Source organism: Cetorhinus maximus, chromosome X (genome assembly GCF_964194155.1).
Source record: "Cetorhinus maximus chromosome X, sCetMax3.hap1.1, whole genome shotgun sequence".
In the NCBI taxonomy this organism is placed as follows: Eukaryota; Metazoa; Chordata; class Chondrichthyes; order Lamniformes; family Cetorhinidae; genus Cetorhinus; species Cetorhinus maximus.
The window spans coordinates 4,542,111-4,565,867 of record NC_135917.1 but is presented as its reverse complement, the minus strand read 5'-3'; the positions used below and the strand labels follow the sequence as shown (position 1 = coordinate 4,565,867).

General features: G+C 43.2%; 1 protein-coding gene across 2 annotated transcripts in view; it reads right to left on the bottom strand.

Moving 5' to 3' along the window:
- The window catches only part of LOC144672680 (receptor tyrosine-protein kinase erbB-4-like), a 139,452-nt gene that overhangs the window by 16,665 nt on the left and 99,030 nt on the right, over nt 1-23,757 (bottom strand). The window contains exons 12-22 of one of the 2 annotated variants that reach the window (XM_078534566.1): nt 23,006-23,214; nt 20,049-20,181; nt 18,164-18,254; nt 15,808-15,962; nt 14,447-14,518; nt 8,518-8,653; nt 8,100-8,222; nt 6,314-6,412; nt 4,333-4,518; nt 3,974-4,129; nt 1,386-1,461 (exon numbers count right to left, since the gene is read on the bottom strand). In XM_078534566.1, the coding sequence (XP_078390692.1) occupies nt 1,386-1,461; nt 3,974-4,129; nt 4,333-4,518; nt 6,314-6,412; nt 8,100-8,222; nt 8,518-8,653; nt 14,447-14,518; nt 15,808-15,962; nt 18,164-18,254; nt 20,049-20,181; nt 23,006-23,214 (1,436 nt within the window). Of the gene's footprint in view, nt 1-1,385; nt 1,462-3,973; nt 4,130-4,332; nt 4,519-6,313; nt 6,413-8,099; nt 8,223-8,517; nt 8,654-14,446; nt 14,519-14,583; nt 14,629-15,807; nt 15,963-18,163; nt 18,255-20,048; nt 20,182-23,005; nt 23,215-23,757 lie in introns of both variants that reach the window. The other variant, XM_078534568.1, reaches the window with a different exon arrangement.

Below are 23,757 nucleotides of genomic sequence, written 5' to 3'. Positions count from 1 at the left end.
GAAAAGACCATAGGTCCACCTGGTCTGCTATCCTACAGAAATAGCAGATGTGATCAATGTCTTTTCCTTCAAGATGCTTGTCCAATTTGTCCTTGCAGTGATCTAAGCTCTTGCTATGCAGTTCCAAAAACAAAAGTTTTTTTATGTTCTGCCTAAATATATCCTTTCCCATTTTCTACCTGTATCCTTTGTTTTATAGCCTAGTACACCACATATCCCTGACTAAGCTTACACATCTATGAGTCTTATTAGATTTGAAGACCGCAAACATATCCCCTTTCAGTCCTCACCTCTCCAACAAGACAACTCCCAGTTCATTGAGTCTATTCTCATATGTTTTATTCTTTAGTCTCCTAATCATTCTAGTAGCTCCCTTTGACATCTTTCCCAGCTTTGCTACATCCTTTCTGCAGCAAGGGTTCCAGAACCACACACAATACTTCAGGTGTAGCCTGACCAATATTTGGCATAATGGCAACTATACGTCATTCATCCTCTTATACAACCTTCATGCCAATAGCTTTCTTGACACTGGCTTGATATCTTGAGGGATTTACCAGGGATGACTCCCAGATCCCTTTCCTGTTTTCCCATTATTCCTATATTCCCTCTACTTATTTTGTATCCATAAGCGCATGACTTTACACTTCTCTACATTAAATTGCACCTGCCAATTGTTGGCCCACCCCTGCACACAGTCCAAGTCTTCCTCTTCTACCATATTAACCACCCCTACTACTCTGCTATCATCCACAAACTGAGATGAAGCTACCAACACGCTCTGAAATGTTTGAAAACATCGGGTGGAATTTTACAGCCCCTCCCGCTGTCGGGATTTTCCAGTTCCAGCAAAGTCAATGGAGTTTTGAATGGCTCGCTGCATTTTCCAGCCCCACCCCACCGCAATGGGGCTGTAAAATTCAGCCCGTTGAAAGTACCAATCCCAACCCTGCAGGACCTCAGCTTTCACACCTTTTCAGATGCAAAACTTGCTATTTACATGCACCCTTTGTCTCCTGTGGACCAGCCATGGTTTGATCTCAACTTGATTTTCCATGAAACACTTTATCATAGCCTTTACTAATATCCAGGTAAACCACATTTCCATTGTAGTCCCTGTCTACATCCTGAGCTACTATATCAAGGAATTCCAATAAATTCTTTGGGACTTTATTGCTGTTCCCAGAATCTAAATTCCCTCTTCAGCATCTCCAACAACAGAACAAAGAACCCCTGACCCAAAAATCACCACCAGACTCTTGTTTTACTGCAGTATTTAAGTTGTCTTTTGGATCAGAAGTATAAGTTGTTGAAAATGTTTGGTTTAAAACTGCAGCACTGTAGCTTTAAGTATAAAATAATGCTTCTATAAGTATATGACTCACCGTAACTCCACACATCACTTTGGTGGGTGTATCTTCTAAAGTGGATGCTCTCTAGTGCCATCCATTTAATGGGCATCTACAGCAGGCAACAGACAGACAGACTCAACAACAAAGCACAACAGCTTGGGCAATTTCCAAAAAAACGTTAGGGCAATTTTTTGTCTTTATGACTCCCGGTGCAGAGATTCATGCACCTGGAGCATATATCAGAAATTTGGGTGCATGCCTCATTCCCGTTCCCCATGATTTTACTGTCCAATAAGATAAATGGACAAAAAATCATGGACGACATGAATCGAGTGTGAACCAAATTCCCGCTACGCACTCCCAGCACTTGAAGCTCCTCCACTAAGCAGCTTTTTAAAAAAAATAAATACAAAACAAATCTACGAGTCTAATCGCAAGCATGGCGCCGGTTTTATTTTTGTAACGAGATAATGTCGTACACAAGTGGGTTTGCTTAAGAAAAACACTGAATGACAAATACTAAACTTTTGATCCTCGCAACAGATCTCTCCGTACCATAAAAATATTGAAAGGTTTCCGATCTTGTATCAGTTTGATGCATCAGATCGAGACTGTTGCTCCTGATCTCAGTGATTGTCATGTGAACCTGCTCACACTACCTTTGAGACTCCCAACATCTCCCATTGGAACAGTTCATGCCCAAAACAAAGGAGCAACTCAATTTTGGTGATTAAAAATAGGTGCAGATCTGGCTCAGTGGTCTGTTGAACATACGTTTTGCGCCTCTGTAGTTCAGATCATATTCATGCACCAGCTACCTGCCTTTACATTCTTAACACTAGTCCCCTTAACCCGATGGCAGAATGTGTGCCTATGATTCTGCCTGTGGGATCAAGGAGCCAGTTTCAACAATATAAAGTATGCTTTACTGTAAATCAGCAATTTTTCCACTGTCAAGTTGTTATATTTAATTGGAGTGCAAAATTAATGCTAGCCCCATTACTGGGTTTACTCTAAGTGTGTTTCAGCAAAGTTCATTTTGCGCAAAAGCATTGGCAGCCCTAGATTGCACAAAAAATTCTCTCCCATTTTACAATTTTTTTCCAGTGAGATTCCCTTTTAGATTAATGAAATGGGTTCATGTAGAAATATGACTCATTTCACACAGCATATAGACATGTAGCATAGGCCAAACCACAGAACCCATTAGGAAATGGGTATTGGAGAAGTGTGGCACATTCAGGACAAAAAGCCTTGCATTTATATAGCGCATGATCGCATCTCTCAGATCTTCCCCAAAGTGCTTTGTGTGCAATGTAGTAATTTGAAGTGCAGTTACTGTTGCTTCATAGACAAATAGAGCAGCCAATTTGCGCACAGCAAGGTCCTACAAACAGCAGTGAGATAAATGACCTGTTAAATCAGTTTTTGGTGGTGTTAGTTGAGAGGAGCATGTTGGCCAGGACATCTGGGCCTTCATTGAATAATGGCATGGGATCAGCAACATCCATGTGATCCAATGGAACAGGCTGACAGGACCTTGGTTTAACAGCTCAGTTGAAAGACAGTGAACAATCTGTTCTTCACTCATGACTATTTGCGGAACACCTATTGTATAAAATGGCACACAACTTCCAGATCGATGCCACCATATCTCTTGCAGGCACTTTATTAAAAAAAATTCTATATCTCTACTGACGTTGAGTAGTGAGATCAGAAGGTGAGAGGACAACCAATTCATGCTTCCCGTTTGTAGGTGACGGAGACAGTATATTCAAGACTGAGATCGATAGATTTTTGCACACTAAAGGAATCAAGGGAAATGGAGATAGCTATATCTTTCCCGCACTGTGATAGAAGGTCAGCCATGATCTTATTGAATGGCAGAGCAGGCTCAAGGGGCCCTATGGCCTACTCCTGCTACTATTCCTTATGTAGCTCTTCCTGAAGAACAAACTCCCCGTCTACTTAATATGCTCATTTTATTTTCCCAATTATCTCCCCTCTCCTGAAGCACTGCCTTTTTCTGGAGTGAGTTCCATGGTCACCATGTACCTCACCCAAGTGCCTGTTATTTACATGAACTTTCTTTCTGGGTAGATTTGGATTTTTCTGGATGTATGAATTAAGACGGGCTGAATGGCCTTCCTCAATTGTAATTATCCTGCGATGTTGAGTGTCATTTGATTGCGGATAGTACAATAGGTAGCCCAGTCCTTTCCTCATTAGGTGTAAACACACATATATTCTTTCAGCAGGAGTCATTAGGCCACAGTTGGGAGCAGGAACCCTGACTGATTGTTCCCTCCATAATTCAGTGCCCCTACCACCAATAACTGACTTAGCGGGGACCAAACCTCGGACTTTCCTGGTCTGTATGCCTGAGCTACTCACTCGATAAGCTCACAAGCCATTGGACAGTTTTCATAATTACAAGGCGGGGATAAGCAGAATTTTCTTTTCAGATTTCAATAATAAATCAATGAAAACGATTTCCATGCATCACAACACTCAAGCTTACTGGTATAGTGAAAACAACATTTGAACAAAAAAAGAGTGATAAAATAAAAACTTAACAATTTCTACCCAGAAGTTAATTACATAGCCAACAGACTACTAACCTTCACTTCATCAAAGAAATATTTTTTCTCATCTAATGCCAAGAGGTTGGTGATGCCAAAGTCTGTGATCTGAACGTGGCTGGGAGATTTTACCAGTATATTTCTTGCAGCCAGGTTCCGATGGACCATTTTCTTCTCCTCCAGGTATCTCATACCCTGTGGTGACAATTTCAGTTGGTTTAATAGGGACATAAGCAGCTGGTGTGTAGTCATTAGCCCATGAGGCCGTCATAAGCAAAGTTCGCCACCAGGGGCTCTTCAGCAATTGATTTTCACCAGGGATATGCAGAACCTATTCTGCCCCTCCCTTGCTAATCATGGGATCCTCATATAAACCAATAATTTGAAGTCTTGCTAACCTTAGCAATCTGGACACACCAGTTGAGAAGCAGCTGAGATCGGATGTTATCCTTGTTTTTGTGGAGGTATTCGAGTAGAGAGCCAAGTGGTAGGAGCTGCGTGACTACCTGGAGTGGTGCCCCAGGGCAGATTCCAAGGAGCCGCAAGACATGGTGGTGTTCCAGACTGCCCACCATCATCATGTCCTATAAATAACACACACCAATACAAAATATTAAACACCAATAACTAACACATACTAACAGTAGGCCCCTTTGCTTGAAATTCACAGAAGTAATTGATGAGGTTAGAAATACCAAGATCTATTTTCTCCACTAATTGTCCATTTCACACTCCCTTACTCAACTTGTAAGGCAGGGAATGAAAGGCAGACACCCTCATAATTATTAACTTCAGCACAAGCAACTCTACACTTAATTTATAGAACATGCCCACTACAGGGAAAGGCAGCTTCTTGTTGTCCACTGTCCCACCCTCTCTTTTGCCTCAAGGGGAGATATTCCACCTCGATGATGCATTATTTTTGCCATCTCTCCTTTGGCCAGGTCTTACTCCACTTCTCACTCAGTACTAACCTCTGCAGTAATTTTACCAATTCTCTGCACTATTACTAGTCCCAGAAAGATGGAGAGAGCAGATTGAGGCTGTGTCAAAACTGCAACATTGATGGACCACTCTTTAAAAAAATATTCATGTGACTGGATATTATTCCTTAAAGGTCAGAAAACAACAGGCTGGGGTTTGGAAGAACTTCCCAGCAATGAAAGAGAAAATCCTGGCCCTATTATAAAATTGCTATCTACTGTCCAATGTGAGTTATATAACCAGACTTCACTATGGAGGAACCAGAGAAGTTACAATGCCCTCATTACCTCTGGATTTGACTGTACCAATGCTCTTCTAACTTGCCTCCATCCCATTTGAACTTGAACCCGAACTCATCCAAAACTCTGCTGCTTGTGTCCCAAGACCAGTTCCCCTATCATACTTACACTGGCGCCTGATCCAGCAATGTCTCTATTTTATAATCCTCACCCTCACCTTCAAATCCCTCCATGACCTCACCCCTCCCTATCTCTGTAATCTCCTCTAGCCCTACAACCCTCCAAGATCTCTGCACTCCTCCAATTCTGGCTTCTTGGTGGTGATCACTCCACCATTGGCAGTCGTGCCTTCAGCTGCCTGGAACCTAAGCTCTGGAATTCCCTCTCTAAACCTCTCCGCCACTTTCCCTTCCTTTACGGTGCTTTTCAAAGTCAACATCTTTGACCAAGCTTTTGGCCACCTGTTCTAATATCTCCTTATGTGGCTCAGTGTCAAATGTTGTCTGATAATGCTCCTGTATAACGCCTTGGGACTTTTTACTATGTTCAAGGTGCTATATAAACAAAAGTTATTATTGTTCAGCACTCCAGCTGTACGTTCTAAATGGGCTCGCAATGGTTTTGTTTTTAAAGTTAGTTTTGTTCCCCCTTTTTTCCACCAATGTTCTCCCATTCTGTCAAAGGACTCTTTCTTTCCTGGAATATAGATCCACAAGTCTTGGACAGTCCATATGCAGGAAAATAAAATGAAATCCAACTTCTCTAATACTTTGTAAGGACGTGCTCTCCTATTGGTTCAGTGTGGTACTCTGCCACCAATCATATTCAATTACCTGGTCAGTGATGAATTCACTGATGTCAGCTGAGTCTGTACTAGGAGCCTCAGTGACATTTGGGTTAGAAAAGGGAAAAATCAATCCGGGCTCTTATCCCTGCTCACTATCCTGCGCTCCCTGCTCACTATCCAGTGATCCCTGCTTGGGCCCAGATGTGATGCCCCCATGGTTGATAGCCTGCCAATACTCATCCGAATTCACACATACTGAATGATGACTTAAAGGAGGAACCAGAGGGCTGCTGGTTGGGAGTCCCAGTTAGGATTGTGTACACATTCAAGTGTGAATTTTCACATATACTTGGAGAAAGGGAGACTTACCTCACTCATGCCTCTTGACGGCTCACAGCCACGCCCTTCCTGCAGGACTTTGATGGCCACTGGAATCTTCACACTCTCTCCCTCGGGAATCCAGAGCCCCTGGGAGTAGAAACTTTATCAGACCATCAAGAATAAAGTAGAGATGCATTTCCATTGACATTGGATCTGGCTCAGCACCATGTGAACAGGCTGACACAGTTGTTGGTTAAGCCAATCATCACTTCATCTCTCAACTGTTTCCACAAGATCTTGACCTGCAATTTCACATCCTGTTGCTGAAATGCTTTCCAGGGTATGAGAGTTTCCAGCCGAGAAATGGCAACACATTTAAAGTGGTAAATGAACAACCTGATTTATTCTTGCATTGTTTCTGTACTGACACCACCAATGCTTTGTCTAGCCTTAAATTCCTGTACCTGATTGAGAATATGAACTAGGAGGAGTAGGCCACTCGGCCCCTCGAGCCTTGAGAATCTACAAGTCACTTGGAATAGAATCTGTTTTTGTGCAAGAAGTGAGAACAGCTCAGCACTACAAGCAAACTGTACACATTTACAGCAATACCTCCCAATTCCAGCATCATGCAGGTCAAGTAATATCAGTGCTAGATCTTGAGGGATTGATCGTTTTTTTCGGTCTGTTTAATGTAAGTTGCTTGGACTAACTTACAGGAACCCATCATTGCTGTAGAATGGGCTTTCAAACAAAAAAGTCTTCCCCACCTGGCAATTTTTAAATCTCAGTTGAGCAGAGACCAGAGGATATATTCTTGCCAATGCTCACAAAAAAGTATCAATATGAGGATAATATGGGGACAACACCAAGTGGCTCCACATGGAGGGGAGGGGGGGTGGAGGGGGGGAGGGGGGTGCAAGAGAAAGGTTAGGAAATTCATCTACAGTCTCCACTAGGTCATGTAATCACCCCTTATATGGTAAATCACAGGGATTTTATCCTGGAGGTGGTGGGAATCCTAAACAAAAAATAAAAAATACCTGGAAAAACTCAGCAGGTCTGGCAGCATCGGCAGAGAAGAGTACAGTTGACGTTTCGAGTCCTCATGACCCTTCAACAGAACTAAGTAAAAATAGGAGAGGGGTGAAATATAAGCTGGTTTAAGGGGGGGAGGGGGGAAGAGAGAAAATGTCACAGACAAAAGAACAAAGAGGTGTTGAAGGTGGTGATATTATCTAAAAGAATGTGCTAATTAAGAATGGATAGCAGGACAAGCAAGGTAGCTCTAGTGGGGGTGGGGTGAAATAAGACTAAAAGGGCATAAAAGGTATAGATAAATGATCGGTGGAACACATTAAAAATAATGGAAATAGGTGGGAAAAGAAAAATCTATATAAATTATTGGAAAAAACAAGGAGGAGAGAGAAGACACGGAAAGGGGGTGGGGATGGAGGAGGGAGATTAAGATCTAAAATTGTTGAACTCAATATTCAGTCCGGAAGGCTGTAAAGTGCCTAGTTGGAAGATGAGTGGTGGGAGTCCTCTTATGTCCTCACCCCCTTTGGAACCAGTGAGGGTTTTCTCACTTTATACTAACAACTACGTTTTTGGTTTTCTAATCTGAATGTAAAACTACATAATTGAAAATTTAAGTGACCTTCAGCCATCAACCTCAAGACCCCCCCCACCCCGACAAGCTATCACCCCTTCTCCGCCGTGTCGTTAAAATTAAGCTGGTTTAAGTAACATTTGAAAAAAAGTGTTGAATTTGTAATTTTACATACACTATTAGACTGGAAGATCACCGTGGTGCTGTCCTGCCTCAACTCACCTTGTACACTGTTCCAAATACTCCAGAGCCCAGTTCCTTGACTTTCCGCAGTTCAGTTTCTTTCAGAATTCGTGTGTTTACCTGATTGGGTGAGTCGGCACTGGGATCAAGGGGATCGAGCATCTAATGAGAAGAAACAAAATCAACAAGGCAAGTGTCATCCTTCTGCCAGTAATAGAAATGACTCCATGAAATGAAAGAGGGACTCTTTAAGAAAGAAATTCCCCAAATGCTAATGAACTTTAACAGTTCTTCCTTTGTGTCTCGGTCCAGATACAGAAGGAGATTCAGTGGAACTCCACACAATATCTTTCTTGGAAAGCAATTTCAACCCGAACACAGCTCCCACTGCACTCTCATTCTGCACACTTCCCCTCTAAAGCAACCACTGTGTTCCAACTTCAGGCTGACCTCTTACCTCAGTCTCCAGATATCGACGCATTGCTCTCTTCTTCCGAATGATTTGCCTTCTCCAGTAAATGAGGGCCAACAGCACCACAAGCATCACGGCCATCAGTCCTCCAACCACTGCTGCCACAATCTGAGGGATTTGTCTGGGTTCAAAACAATGCAAGTCAAAGCAGGATGTGCCACACACAATGGAGCATTAAAACCCTGTCATTTTCTCCTTGAATATCATGCTAGTGAGAGGTTAGAACAAGGACAACCACAGAGCTTTAAAGATGACTTATCAAATTCATTAAAAAGAGTTTAAAAGTGTCCAAATTGTTAAAATTTGAAAAAATGGACAAGGGCATCTGGAAAACGGGTAGTGCGGTTTAGAGAACTCATGGACACATCTCTGGCACTGCGAAGGTACGATGTATCCTTGTAGTTTCTTGGTTACACTGCTTGTTTCACACCAGCATGTTGCAGGGTCAAGCTTCCCATGGAATGAGCAACTTGCTCCTCATGCTTTCCCCCAATTTTCTTCCCTCTTTTCCTGATGGCACTGATTCTTACATGGATACTGTGCTGTTGGTACCAGCTGCCCTCCAGCGACTCCACAAAGTGCCCATTTTTCATGTGTGACTCTACATAGTGAATGCCAGCCATTTGCTTATGGGCGAGGGGAAGGTGCATTACAGTCAAGCCAGACCCTGTCCTCAAATAACATCCGCACACCTGAACTTTCCAGCAAGGGCTACTGGCTAATGGCTGGGAGCAGGAACTCTGGCTCTGTTTTACCCCTCCTTAACCCAGAGGATTTGAGGTCAATGAACCCACCCTCTGAAGTGACGCACTGATAACTTGCTTAATTCACCTCACAATGTAGATGTTAACCATGGTATGAATCAGTTCTATGCTGGTAGTCACACAAGACAGCAATCCTAGCCACGAGTAGGAAGTGTTTGAAGTGAACCATTGCAATTAAATTGATTAAGTACATTCTTTAAAGCTCTGGGGGAGAAACAGAATGAGGTGTGAAACAAAAACCACGGTGATTTTCAGATGTAGAGCAGACAAGACATTCAGAATCCAGTGAGCTGGAATCCCCCAACTGAGGGAACAGAAAACTTTGCTGAAGAAATGTCATTTGATCTGGAAATGTGGGGTGGAAATTCTTGTATCGTTGTGGCGAGGGATGTCAATGCACCTAGTGTCAGCATTACACACTCCCAAGGTGCATCACAGCCACAGTCAGCTCTGCCACAACCTACCTTGGCCCTAGCCACAGGTGGACACTTGCTACTGGACAGTATGATATTTCCCATTTATCAAATCAGCAGTTCAATTTTGCACTTTAAGGATTTTGATCTTTCGTAAACTCTGAATCTTACAGCGCAGCAAGAGGCCATTCAGCCCTTCACGCCCGAGGCAGCTCTCAGTGGTCCCACTCCCCTGCTCTTTTCCACAGTTCTGCAAATGTTTACCTTTTTAAGTGTGTATCCAATTCCCTTCTGACCGTTACTATTATCCCTATAATATTTAATATAAATTCTGAGTTTATCATATTTGGACTTTCTCCAGATTGCATTTATCATTGTAGTTTATATCATCTGGAAAGCTTTTATTTTTGAATCCTAGCTATGAAAAAGTTTAATCATTCCACTGTTTCTTTCGGTAATGGTTAGCATACGTTGCACTTATGCTACTGGGTAACTGACATGTCTGACACTATTTTTATGCCCTTTAATAACACAGTAAGTGAGTCTCTTTGGAAATGGCACTAAACTACAGCAAGATATTTCTAATGTGACTTCACTTGTCAGGGATAATAATCCATGGTTTATTTGGATTTGAATATTTTACTAAGCATTTGAGTTTGTTTCCATCTTTAGAATCTGGCAAAATAGACTAGAATATTTTTCACAAAATGAAGAGGACATCCATGGCATGCTTCCTATTTTTCTCAGTATCAGAAATATCCAGGCTTTTAGCTACAACAAAACACTGAGGAAATCCCAAAGAAAACGTAGAATGATTCTATTCAAACACTAAATCAAATTAGGGCATGCTTTAAAAAAATATGCAATAATTGGCATCATCAAATGGGTAATTTGATTTAGTGTTTGACTAAAATCATTCTACATTTTCTTTGGGATTTTCTCAGTGTTTTGTCATATCTAATGGGTAAATTGTCAACTATGGAAGGTATGCAGTCTTTTTATATAAACTCTTTCTTCGGTACCTACATTTTTTTATTCATTCATGGGATGTGAGCATCGCTGGCTAGGCTAACATTTATTGCCCATCCCTAATTGCCCTTGAGAAGGTGTTGGTGAGCTGCCTTCTTAAACCGCTGCAGTCCATGGGGTGTAGGTACACCCACAGTGCTGTTAGGGAGGGAGTTCCAGGATTTTGACCCAGTGACAGTGAAGGAACGGCGATATATTTCCAAGTCAGGATGGTGAGTGACTTGGGGGGAACTTGCAGGCGGCGGTATGTTTATGTTGCAAATGCTGTGTCAATTGAGTGCATGCTGTAACTCTTTTCGATATGTAACTCTTTTCGAGAGTGCATGCTGTAGTTGTGATTAAGAGCAGCTGATACTAATTGGGGAAAGGTTGGGGCACATCGATAAGAACGAGGTGGAAGGGAAAAGTAGTCTGCACTTATGTTATACTGAGTTTCGTGAATAAACCTATGTTGAAGACAGACTAGCTCCAGCTTCTTCCTTTACCAGATGGATGTTGACCGAATTAACATGGTGTGCCCATACATCTGCTGTCCTTGTTTTCCCATGTGCTAGAGATCGCGGGTTTGGGAAGTGCTGTTGAAGAAACCTTGATGCTGTGAATCTTGTAGGTGGTACATACTACAGCCAATGTGTTTGATGGTGGAGGGAGTAAACATTTAAGGTCATGTGAATAACCTTATATGAGTGAACATTTGACCAGTGCTCTGTTGAAACGTTAAAATCCTGCCCTTTCTTTGTATAACTTAGGATTGACAGTAATAAATTCAATCTTCCTATTTATCCCTCCCTGTGCAATGTTGCATGAGTTTCTCTTGGTTGTCCTTTTAATAAACAGCTAAGCATTCTTGAGTTAGCTTTCACAGACGCATTTTAGAATGGGAGCCAGACTCTGAGTAGCAGTAAAATACAGGACACTATTACTGCTTTGTACTGCTCTTATGCTCCATCTATTCTGTTTTTTCTGTTAAGCTTTACCCACTAAGCTTCTGAGAAACAATTCAGTTGTGCTGCATTTTCAGTGGCAGGGATAAGGGGCAGCGGTGGGGGAGGGAAGAAGAGTGAGAAACTCATGGGATTTGGAGAATTATATTTTGCTTTGATATCACACTTCTCCTCTAGACATACTAAGCATGAGCATAGGTGAAAGGCTGGTGGAGGAATCCACGATATTTTAACATTATGTGAGCAGGAGATTTCTCCACAGGCAATAAAAGGGATTGAGCGCAAGAGGCCAGCATGAACGGTGTCTGCAGCAAAGTGACCTGGTCTTCCTCAGTGGAAGAAAGGGACCTTTGGGATTTTGCATGCATGATTAAGGGGAGACATTTTTGTCGCTCCACTTTTTGGACCTTGGTCATTGCATTATGCTTGTGTTTAAATCCACACAATAGATTAAGAAAATAATTCATGTTCCTCCGGAACTTTATACTACTTTTCCAACTGAGGAGGCAGGCAGTACTGTTCTGCGTTAAGGTGCTGAAAGAGGAGGATGGGTTGACATTTCCTCCTCCCTCCCTTTGAGAAAGTGACTCAACTAAACTGGTCACCTATACTTTGATATCGGCAGCTCAAGATGTGGAAAATTGTGGGCACATACTAACATCTCTCACCCTGTGATCCAGAGAGATGGTAGATTGCTACACAGTGCTATCAGCTGCCTGCTTCATGTTTGCACATTTCCAAACTGAAAGACAGATCCTTCCACACGAAACACATGGTGCAATATAGCAACATAAGGTAATGACACTACCCTTAATAATGAATTCATGCCAAACACTGCACTCTTTAAAAGGTGCGAGTCAAATTCACACTATTTGCTCAAGTATAGAGCCAGAAATACCTCATCTGTAAGAACTCTCTAGAACCAGGCTCATGAGGAAAGTTTCAGATTAGCAAAGAATGCAGCAGATCCGTCCACTGTTGCTTCTTCCAAATTTCTCCCCTCTGGCTTGAGACCAGCTAACAAAGCTCAGACCTGGGGTCGAACATGAGGCCTTAATGGCTCAGTACCAGATTTGGCAGTGCAATCTGCAACCAGGGCCGCCCAATGCAGTAAATAAAATGTATTCTAGGGTGTCAGCAGCTGAATGATTTCCAGCCCACTCTTGTCAAGGAATCCTTACAAATGAGGTTTGACTGAAAGGAGGAAACACCAGCAACAAAAGCAGGGCAATGGGAAAGCATGTTACAGTGCAGTGATCAAAACTATGATTAATAAAAGCGCTGCCAAAGACACACAGGAGCATCACAATTCTGGGACATGGGGGTGACGGCAGATGATGTAATTGACTGGTTGTTAAATTCTAAACAAATTATTATTACAAATAAATGGTTATTTCCTGTTGTGCTCTGGTCAACAGGGTGATTTATAGTGAGTGCCATGACATAGGGTGAAACATTGAAATTTGATTGACAAATTATTCATCTCTTCATATCCTGCAAAGTATCAGAACTGAACACAATATTTTTTTTTTGCCTTAGGTAATATAAAGAGACTGAAAGAGGGGCTTTTCTTTTTCAATCTAGGAGTGGCATCAGATATTGGACAGGTAACCGCCAGCACAGGACTCTGACATGGTTTCAAGTTCCAGCTTCGAAAACAGGGCCATTTCCTAATGCAGAACCTCCTTTTTCTGGCGTCTGTGCTGTGAATCTATTGATTCAGGATGCAGTGACACTACACTGCACTGTATCACCAAAGCTACCTTGGTTTGTTCATGTAAAAGGTGATACCCATCTATCCAGTTCACCCTGCCTTCCTCTAAACATTGCCCGTGATGCTTGTCACCAGCAAGCTGCCAAGCGTACGAGGCTGATTTTATTTTTCCTTCCTTCTGTTCTGTCCCTTCTTCTCCTCAAGGCTCTGCCTCCTTGCTGGGGTTTAGTTTTACAGACACAAGCTACGCCATATCATCCAAGTGGCCGTTATTCCTGTACAAACCAAGACAGTGAGTGTCAGTGGGCCAAGTGACCATGGACCATGTTTACAGCTGAGTGCACAGACAAGTCACTGGATAGTAATAAGGAGTGGGAACCCTGGCTGATTTCCCCTGCTCCTCACTCCATAGCACAGGCACACTGAGCCCAAATGTAGCAGCCCATTTCCATGTTCATTATGATCAGCTAACTGAACACAGCTTAGGCATGAGGAGATGGTGGTGGTAATGTCACTGGAGAGGCACAGGCTAATGCTCGGTGAACATTGGTTCAAATCCCACTAAATCCCATTAAATTCAATGTATAACATCTGGAATGTTAAAAAAAAAAGCTAGTTTCAGTAATGGTGACCATGAAACTATCATCAATTGTTGTAAAAACCCATCTGGTTCACTAATGTCCTTTAGGGAAGGAAATCTGCCATCCTTATTGGTTTGGCCTACATGTGACTCCAGATCCACAGCTATGTGGTTGACTCTTAACTGCCCTCTGATATGGCCTAGAAAGCCACTCAATTCAAGGGCAATTAAGGATGGGCAACACCCATAAAAGAATAGAGGGAAAATAACCACATGAAAAGCTGGATCTTTTGCCTGGTCGGGATATGTAATGCCTTTTCAACATGAACCACTAGGGGGAGCCCATAAGTACTATTCAGTAGAACAGAAAATAGTGAAATTTTCTCCTCAAATTTGACCTCTTTGCCATCCAAATGTAATGTTACACTCTCATGTCACAGCTCTGATCCGGGTGGGGGGGAGGATGTTACCTATTGTGTAATGCTTTAATGGGAGCCATCCAAGGATAGCGAGCGCAGTCCAGCACAGTGGGACCCTTACACCTGGATTTAATCAGAATAAAAGATGAAAATCACAAAGCAGCATGCACACACACAGACAACTGTACCTATGGACAACCTCGCCACAGTCTGCAGCCTCTGAGCCTCGGCACCTGGTGTCATGGCAACAACAAAAAGAGAACAAGTAAAAACCACAAAGTAGTTCCAAGGTTGGCTTTCCAGAAGGAAGTGACAACTCGATTTAGATGTAGCACCAGGCACTGGAAAACCCTGTGGAGCAAATCTCAGGGATTCAAAACACACGCACTGCAGTATATCAATGTACATCACAGAAAAACAAAATCTGCAGACAATGCCTAACTGAGAGGTTGTCAGGTGAGCACCTCTACCATCAGCTGCCTGCAATTGGGAACGTGCAGATTGGAGCCTTTCCTTGTTCCTACTGTACTGTGGCACAGCGATGGTGGTAGACAAACCCAAGGCAGCATTGCTAAATGAACGCATTGTGGTGGTAATGTCACTGTCACTAGCCAGTCTTTGTAAGTTCATTGCGTGAATGGCTTCAGGACTTTTTTTTCAAATGCTCCAATTTTTCTGTCCTGAAAGTATCGAGTCCTTGCTGGGTACCACTGCCCGAGCCCAAGTAGCTATTATTCATGCATGAGCCTTAAGAGTGAGTATTGCCTGCTATTCACTACATGAGACATCAAGGTCATGTCTGATCTTGTCCTGACCCTGATGTATAGACATGTACTCCCAGCAAGGGGCCGTTGAATAGCAATCAGACTTGGGAACCCTGAATGATTTTTCCCTCCCTTACTCAAGGGTCCCGAGAGCAACTGCAGCTCCAGCTAAGGGGGGAGTCAGCCTATTCAGCACAGAGGTGATACTCACATCCAGTGAGTGTGTGGGTCCCCCTCCCCCTCATGGTTTGGGCTGCGGGAGCCCATAAATGAAATGAAAATGAAAGTCACCATAGTCCCAGAGGACCATAAGCGGCTCTCTCATTACACAGAGACGACTGATGGTGAGTTTAACCTGAGGGCCACCACACCTCAGGTGAAAGGCGAGGTTGAGAAGGCCTCATAGATGACCTCAGCCAGTACAGGAATTGAACCCGCACTGTTGGCATCACTCTGCATCACACATCAGCCAACTGAGCTAACCGACCCCCTAAAAACCCTCCCGCAACTTGTCAGACTGTTAATCAGCTTGCAATTCCTTCCACTGCTTCACACTGCTCTCCAAGGGAAGAGAGCAAAGACACAAAAACAGCAATGTTTGAAGAGTTTAAATGAGAGCGAATTCAGAGGTAGATACTCTGTACCTACCCCTGCGTACAGTTCTCATGGCAGGGTTTGCATTCTTTGTTCTCATCCGGGTATTTGAAGATGAGACCTCTCTCTCCCTGGATTCCCTCGGGACACTTTGCTACGCAGTTGGGTCCATCTTTGTAATGAGCACATTGAAAGCAGTGAGCTGGCCCCTGGAGAGAACAGAAAAGTAGATGAGGTTAGATCAGACAAAACGAGTGTCTTTTTAGAAAAATGGCATCCTTCCTCTTCCCTGCACCCTCACTATGTTGAAATCAAGAGTTCGTACTCCATCTCCTGTTGTAACTCCTTCTTTCCTGGAACCTCAAAACTATGGATCTCCTCATTCTGTCAGTCTCTCTTCCCCCCACAATCTACAATCTGAGCTTCATATCAATGAATTGCTGCTCACTGATTCACTTCATCTCTCCTCCTAATAATTTCAGGATCACAGAATTGTTAGAGTGCAGGAGGAGATCATTTTGCCCATCATGTCTGCACCAGCTCTCCGAGCGAGCAATTTATCTCGTGCCATTCGCTTGCCTTTTCCCTGTAACCCTGCACATTCTTCCTTTTCAAATAACAGTCTAATTCCCTTTTGACTGCTTCAGTTGAATCAGCCTCCACCACACCGTCAGGCAGTGCATTCTAGACCCTAACCACTCACTGTGTGAAAATGTTCTTTCTGCTATCGCTTTTTCTTCTTTTGCCAATTACTTCAAATCTGTGCCCTCTCATTCTCAATCCAGGTGGTGTCCTGCATTGTGGGCCTTCGGCATTCCTGGATCTCTCAATTATTTTTATGCATCGAGCCTGAGCTACATTACAATACTTTTAAAATTGCACTGAAAAGTGAGGTCATTTCCTTGTTTTATAGAACCAAGTAGATGCTGTGACCTTGAGTTGAGGTGACCAGAGCAGTCCAGTCACTCGATGACAGCTGGTTACTGGTGGGTTCCAGCACATGGTGCCATGGACTGGTCGGACAGGAATTCATGCCTGCCTTTGCCCAGACACTGTCACTGTGGACAGCTACAACATTGAAGGTAGACATATCATCACAAGCAAGATCCTTCTTATGCACCTCATGGTGAGCAGCAATCAAATAAGAACATCAAAGGCCTGGGAGGAAATCTCCCATCACCTTCTTTGGCCATGACATAAAACATAGGAGAAAATAAATGAAGACTATGAGAAAAAAGAGAAAAAGAATGATTGCGTTGCGGCATAACATCATTTCAAAGTGTCACCACCTTTAATTTTATCCCTGCACCTTCTCCTTTCAAACCTGACAGAGGCAACAAGTTGGTACCCACTCCAGGCTCAGATACCTGCAGGAGTGGATGCTGGGTGATGGGAACTCGATTCAAGGTCTGTAGCCAGATGGTGGTGTACTAGCGTTTGCTGATGCTTTCTAATTAGCAACGTGTGAACCCGAAGGATACTGATCCCCACTACAGACCTCGCCCCTCCCATTGGCTCCATTCACAATATAGAAACACTCTTCAAAATTAACTTTTAAAGATAAGCATGAAATCCAAAGCACAATAGGAGCATAAGACTCAGGAGCAGGAGTAAGCTATTCGGCTCCACCATTCAATAAGATCATGGCTGATCTGGTTGTGTCTCGCTCCACTTTCCTGTCTGCCCCCAAATACCCTTGACTCCCTTGTCTATCAAAAATCTATCTAACTCAGTCTTAAATGTATTCAATGACCCAGCCTCCACTGCTTTCTGGGGAAGAGAATTCCACAGACTAATGACCCTTTGAGAGAAAAAAATTCTCCTCATCTCCATCTTAAACGGTAGACCTCTTATTCTTAAACTGTGTCCCCTGGTTCTAGTCTCTCCCACAAGTGGAAACATCCTTCTGGTATCTACCCTCTCAAATTTTCAGATTTGGATATGTTTCAATAAGATCACCTTTCATTCTTCTAAGCTCCAATGGGTATAGGCCCAACCTGTTCAACATTTCTTCATAAGATAAGCCCCCTCATCCCAGGAATGAGTCACGTGAACCTTCTCTGAACTGCTTCTAAAGCTATTATATCTTTTTTCAAATAAGTGGAACAAAACTGTACACAGTATATACTCCAGATGTGGTCTCACCAAGGCCCTGTACAGCTGCAGTAAAACTTGCCTACTTTTATATTCCATTCCCCTTGCAATGAACAGCAACATTCCATTTGCCTTCCTAATCACTTGCTGTACCTGCACACTAACTTTTTGTGATTCATGTACCAGGACACCCAAATTCTTCTGTGCCACCGAGTTCTGCAATCTCCCTCCATTTAAATAGTATACTGCTTTTCTATTCTTCCTGCCACCTGTGGTCAGTTCTGACCCACTGACAGCATGTCAGTTTTCCTCATACCGTCCCATTGCAGGTGGGGCCTCCCTCGATCTTCTTACACTCCGGGTGACACTGCACGCACATGGAGCCATCGGCGTACTCTCGTTGGTCTCTGTAGAAACAACAGTAAATCAGGTATTGATTCTGCATACTTTCCAGCAGCAAGTTTAATATCCCTCAGTGATATCACATACCCAGCTCACATCAACCTGCAATTGCTTGCATCCATGTGCTATTTGTTCACAATATTGGATTTGACGAAGAAGCTTATTTGATTCGCTCTACAATCTTCCGTTTACAGCCCTGACATATTTCTTAAATGAATCCAATGCCCTGGCCTCAACCATTCTCCCTGACAATTCTCTCAGGCTACTGAGATCCATGTTGAATAAACAGAGGGCATTACCAAGGGTCCATTTGGCTTGGCTCAGTCATTAACACTCTCACTTCTAAGAATGCTGCAGGTTGGATTCCCCCACTCCCCCAATTCCAGGACTTGAATAAATAATCGAGGCTGACATTCCAGTACAGCACTGAGGGAATGCTGCACTGTCAGAGGTGCTGTCAATCAGAGGCCCCATGGCCTGTCTCAGTGGATGTTAAAGATCCCTTGGTATTATTTGAAAAAGAAAGGGAGATGGCCCAGTCTCCTGGCCAACATTCCTCCATCAACATCACTGCCAAACAACAGATTTATTGGTCAATCACCTCATTGCTGTTTGTGGACTCTTGCTGTGTGCAAAACAGTGCCACATTTTCCCACATAACAATAGTCACTGTATTTCCAAGTAATTCCTCGTATGTGAAGCACTCTCAGATGTTTGAGAAATCTGACACGGTGCTATTTAAATGTAAGACTTTCATTTTTTTCACAAAGCAGTAACAGAATCAAGGGAGCTTAGGTGACATCTTAAATACATTATTCAGCTGTTTCGGAAGGTACACTGTTAAGAAGTGACATAAGCAAACACTTGACATCAATGATATGGCTGGTGAAAGGGCATTTAAATTCTGTGCATGGTTCAGAGATCAGCAAGGAATTAAACATTGCACTTTAATCAATTTATCATTTTCTTTCCTCATCTGCAAGCATTTCTCAGTTTCTACACACTCCTATTTGATGAACAAGTCTTCTTTACACCCCAGCTGTAGACGATACTGCCGGAAAGTCCAGCGTGGGCGCTCTGTCACAGGACAACAGGCACAGCCCAAACCAGAATGCCAGTAGCCCTAACACAGGAGTTTGTTGTCCTGCGAGACAATTTTTAACATTTTTATTTACAGGCTTCTTTTAAAGAGAGCAATAATCGTTCTCTGAATTGGTGATCAGAATCAAACTTGTTCAGGGTGCAATAAGTGCAGAATATACAATAGCTGAGAGTGTGTTAAAAAGCTAGATTTAGAGAACAAAGCTTCAGTGGTTGATCAACATTATTGGAGCCCTGAGGTTCAATTTGCCTTTGAAATGCCCTCTTATTCTTTGCATCCCGTATATAGTGTGATTTCAATCAGCTTTCGGTGTGACAGACTCAGATGCATCTGTGATTGAATGACATGATTTGAACTGAAATGCTATTGCATCACAGTGATAAAGGAATCACTCCCCAGACAAATGATAATGGAGTCAATTCACACGACAAGCAGTGTCTAACAGGAAGCTCTCACATATGGGCTAAATCACATCTTTCAGAGGGACTTTTCCTACTTCAGACTAAATTAGTTCAGGCTGCAGGTACATAAAATGCTGGGGCAAAGATTACTGGAAGTCTCTTTAAGGCCCCCCCAGTCCATACAGGATGATGAAATTAGATATAACAGTAGTGGGGAGGTGGGTGGAGAGGTCAATGCTAACAGGATATTGCAGGAAGTGACTATAGATAATACAGTGAGTGTCACAGCAACCTACCCCTCCAGGAAATGACAGCTTTTTACGCAGGTTCCGCCACGACTATGGAAGCCACATGACAGGCACTGACTGGGACCTGGGCCCCAACAGCCATCACTGGAACACAAAGGATCACACACCTTTTTCTCAGCCTCTGTGAATAAAGAGAGAAGAGAAAAAAACACGTACACACATCAGTACAGGCTTACAGCAGTGTTGACCCAATATGTAGATCTAATACAGCCCCATGCACCAACTTGAGTTAGGGTACGGCTGTTGATTCCCAACCTTGAACATCCATCAAGAACTTGTTGTTTGCAAAGGATTCAGAGCAGATTGCCTTCCTGTCCCCTAATGGTAACCTCTGGCTTCCTGATGGCACAGTGCTGATACATTGTTCTGTGTGCTGATACAGCCCGTTAATGTTGTGCTAGGATTTTAGATGGAGCTGTGGAAACATTACAATTGACTTGTGTCTTAAGGACAGGGAGAGAGGGAATAAAATCAGCCAGGATTTCCATTTCTGATTGCTATGCAATAATTTCCCCACCTCCCAGATATGAGTGCATATGGACTTCAGGTAGGGTCAGGATGTCCCACAAGGTCAAAGAGTCATCCTACAATCAATGACTTGGGTGAGATATCAGAGGGCTACATACAAGATAACTTCCTTCAGCAAGGTGTTAATGCCTCTACAACAGCGACAACACTTCAAAACTTCTTCACTGGCCTCCACAGGTCACATCAAAATATGCAATGAAAGCAGGAAGAATAGGAGATGGTGGGAGCCCTGCGAAACAAGCTGGCAGCCCACTTGTTTTTTTTAAATCAAGAGGAAGGTATTTTACCACCAACTGGCGAGCATGGAATTTTCCATCCATTACTGATTTCACTGCTGAAACAATGACAGCAGTCTTCTACAGTACAGGCTCTGCATCAGATGTAAACGCAGAGTGCTGCAGGGCTTAGGGGCTGACTTATTAGTACAACAATTTGCTTAATTTTCTTGTCACTGATGTAACTAGGTGATCATCACCAGAGAGAAGTTGTGTTTAAGGTATCAGCATTTGTTTTGGTACCAAGTAAAACCAACAGAAAAAGCATACTCTGCAGTATGTTGCTGCCATTAAACTCCAGCCTGTGATTGTACATCCACAATGTAAGACAAGCCAAGGAGCTGGAGTCAAGCTTTATGGTCTGAGGTGAGTTAGCAATCACAGTACCAGCTTTAGCTGTCAAGTTTGCTTTCTTTGTTTAAGCTGTTTCTCTCATGACACATTAACAACTTATCACACGTTTGATATGTAGCTGCTCATCTCCTTCTCTCCCAAACATACTGACTCTTACTGTGGGTACGGTTGCACAGCACCAACAGTCCCCTGTGGCTTGCTCAAAGGGGCCATTACTCATGTGTCAACCGATTCAGTGAACATTGTTAGGCTATTCATCTGTGTGAGGCACCACAGCCAAGCAGATCTCTTCTTCACCTAATGACCACAAACCCACACTTCCAGCAGGGCCTGCTAGATCATGATCAGGTCTGGAACCCCTTGAGACTTGCCCTTCTCTAAACCAGGGTCACTGATGCTAATTGTAGAACTACACCTAACAGTCTGGCTGCGCTTGGCTAACTCAGACCAAAAGTGGAGGTCAAAACCTGGGCTCTTACAGTGTACAGACAGTGAACATAACTGCTGAGTCAGTCTTCAGTTAGGAGAGCCTCTATCAATGTTACTCTGTGACAAGCCAAATGGAGGTTCACAAGAGCAGTGTCAGTTCTTTCACCTGTTAACTTTCCATGTGAGAAAGCACCTTTACATGTGCTCAAGGACCCTTTCCCTCCATCTTCTCCCATGTCAACCAGGCCAAGGTCAGAAACATCTGTAAAAAGCACATCTGCAGAGCTCATCCTATCGTTCCATAGTGCAGGAGTTTGATTTAGTCCTTACCTTTCATATACTTATTCAAGGGGTACATTTAAGAGAGAGATACTCAGCTGGCACAGCATTACACTGATTATACCCACACCTCTTAAATATACCCTTGAATTAACATAATAAAATTGAAATATTGACAATTCAGTTCCACTATCTCTGTCTGGCCAGACTGCTTGTCTGACATCCAGTCCTGAGTGAGCAACAATTTCCTCCCATTAAATATTGGGAAGACCAAAGCTATTGTCTTCAGACCAAAGCACAAATTCCATTCCCTCACCATCCCTTGCCCTGTCTCAGGCTGAACCAGGCTGTTCATAACCTCTATGTCCAATTTGACCCCAAGCCATCTGACCCATATCCACTCCATCTCATAGACCGCATACCCTCAACTCCATAACATCATCCGTTTGTGCCCCTGCATCATCCCATCCGCTGCTGATATCCTCATTTTGTGCCTTTGTTACACCCAGGCTCAACTATTCCAATGGGCTGGACTGCCATCTTCCACACTTTGTAACCGTGAACTCATCCAAAATTTTGCTGCCCATATCCTAACTTGCACCAAGCTCCGTTAACACCATTACCCCTGTGCTTGCTGACCTACATTGGTTTCTGGTTCACCAAAACCTTGATTTTAAAATTCTCATCCTCGTGTTCAAATCCGTCTATGGCCTCACACCTCCCTATAATTTTTAACCTCCCCCATGCATACAACCCTCCAAGAACTCTGCGTTCCTCCAATTCTGGCCTCTTCTGCACCTCTCACTTCCTTCACCCCACCATCAGCTGCCGAGAACCTAACCTCTGGAATTCCTCTCTAAACTCCTCCCTACTCCTCTCTCTTCCTTTAAGACACTCCTTAAAACCTACCTCTTTGACCAAACATTTGGTCGCCTGTCCCAATATCCCCTTATATGGCTCAGTGTCAAATTTTGTTTGATCATGCTCCAATGAAGCGGCATGGGAGGTTTTACTGTGTTGAAGATGCTATATAAATACAAGTTGCTGTTGTGCTGCAGAGAAAGCTTTCCCCTCACTTACTGCAGTTTGCTTCTGGTTTATTTTTCTTGATGATAGCCTGAAGGGCTGTTGTCCTCCGACGATACAGCGCTGTCCAGTTCAATGTGTGATAGTAGCAGAGTAACTTATTGTAAGCCACATACACCTGCCCAGCGCCAATCTCCTTCAGCGACTGAAACCCAAGAGATGTCACTTGCTTCAGCTTCATGATCATCAGAGACAAACCACGGCTGCAAAAAGGACAACGAGGAGCACAGTGAGAGCTCTTGGAACCAACTATGGTAGCATTTCACTTGTTTTCGCTCATCTATTCCCACTGCACCCATGTAACCTAAGAGGACACCTCTGACCAGGAGCTCACTGTGTAGGGAATCAGAGGCACAAAGCCACGTTCTGGCACTGCAATGCCCGTTGATCTATACACTTTCAGGCATGCTCCCACAGTGTGATGAGGAACTGACCAGAAATCTCATTTGTTATGGGTACAATAATATAGCGATTATGTTACTGGACTAGTAACCCAGAGACCTAGACTAATGATCCAGAGACAGGAGTTCAAATCCCACCACAGCAGCTGAGGAATTTAAATTCAGTTAATTAAATAAACCTGGAATAAAAAGCTAGTATCAGTAAAGGTGACCATGAAACTACCAGATTGTTGTAAAAACCCCATTTGGTTCACTAATGTCCTTCAGGGAAGGAAATCTACAGTCTGTGTCCAATCTGGCCTATATGTGACTATGTAATCAGACCCACAGCAATGTGACTGACTC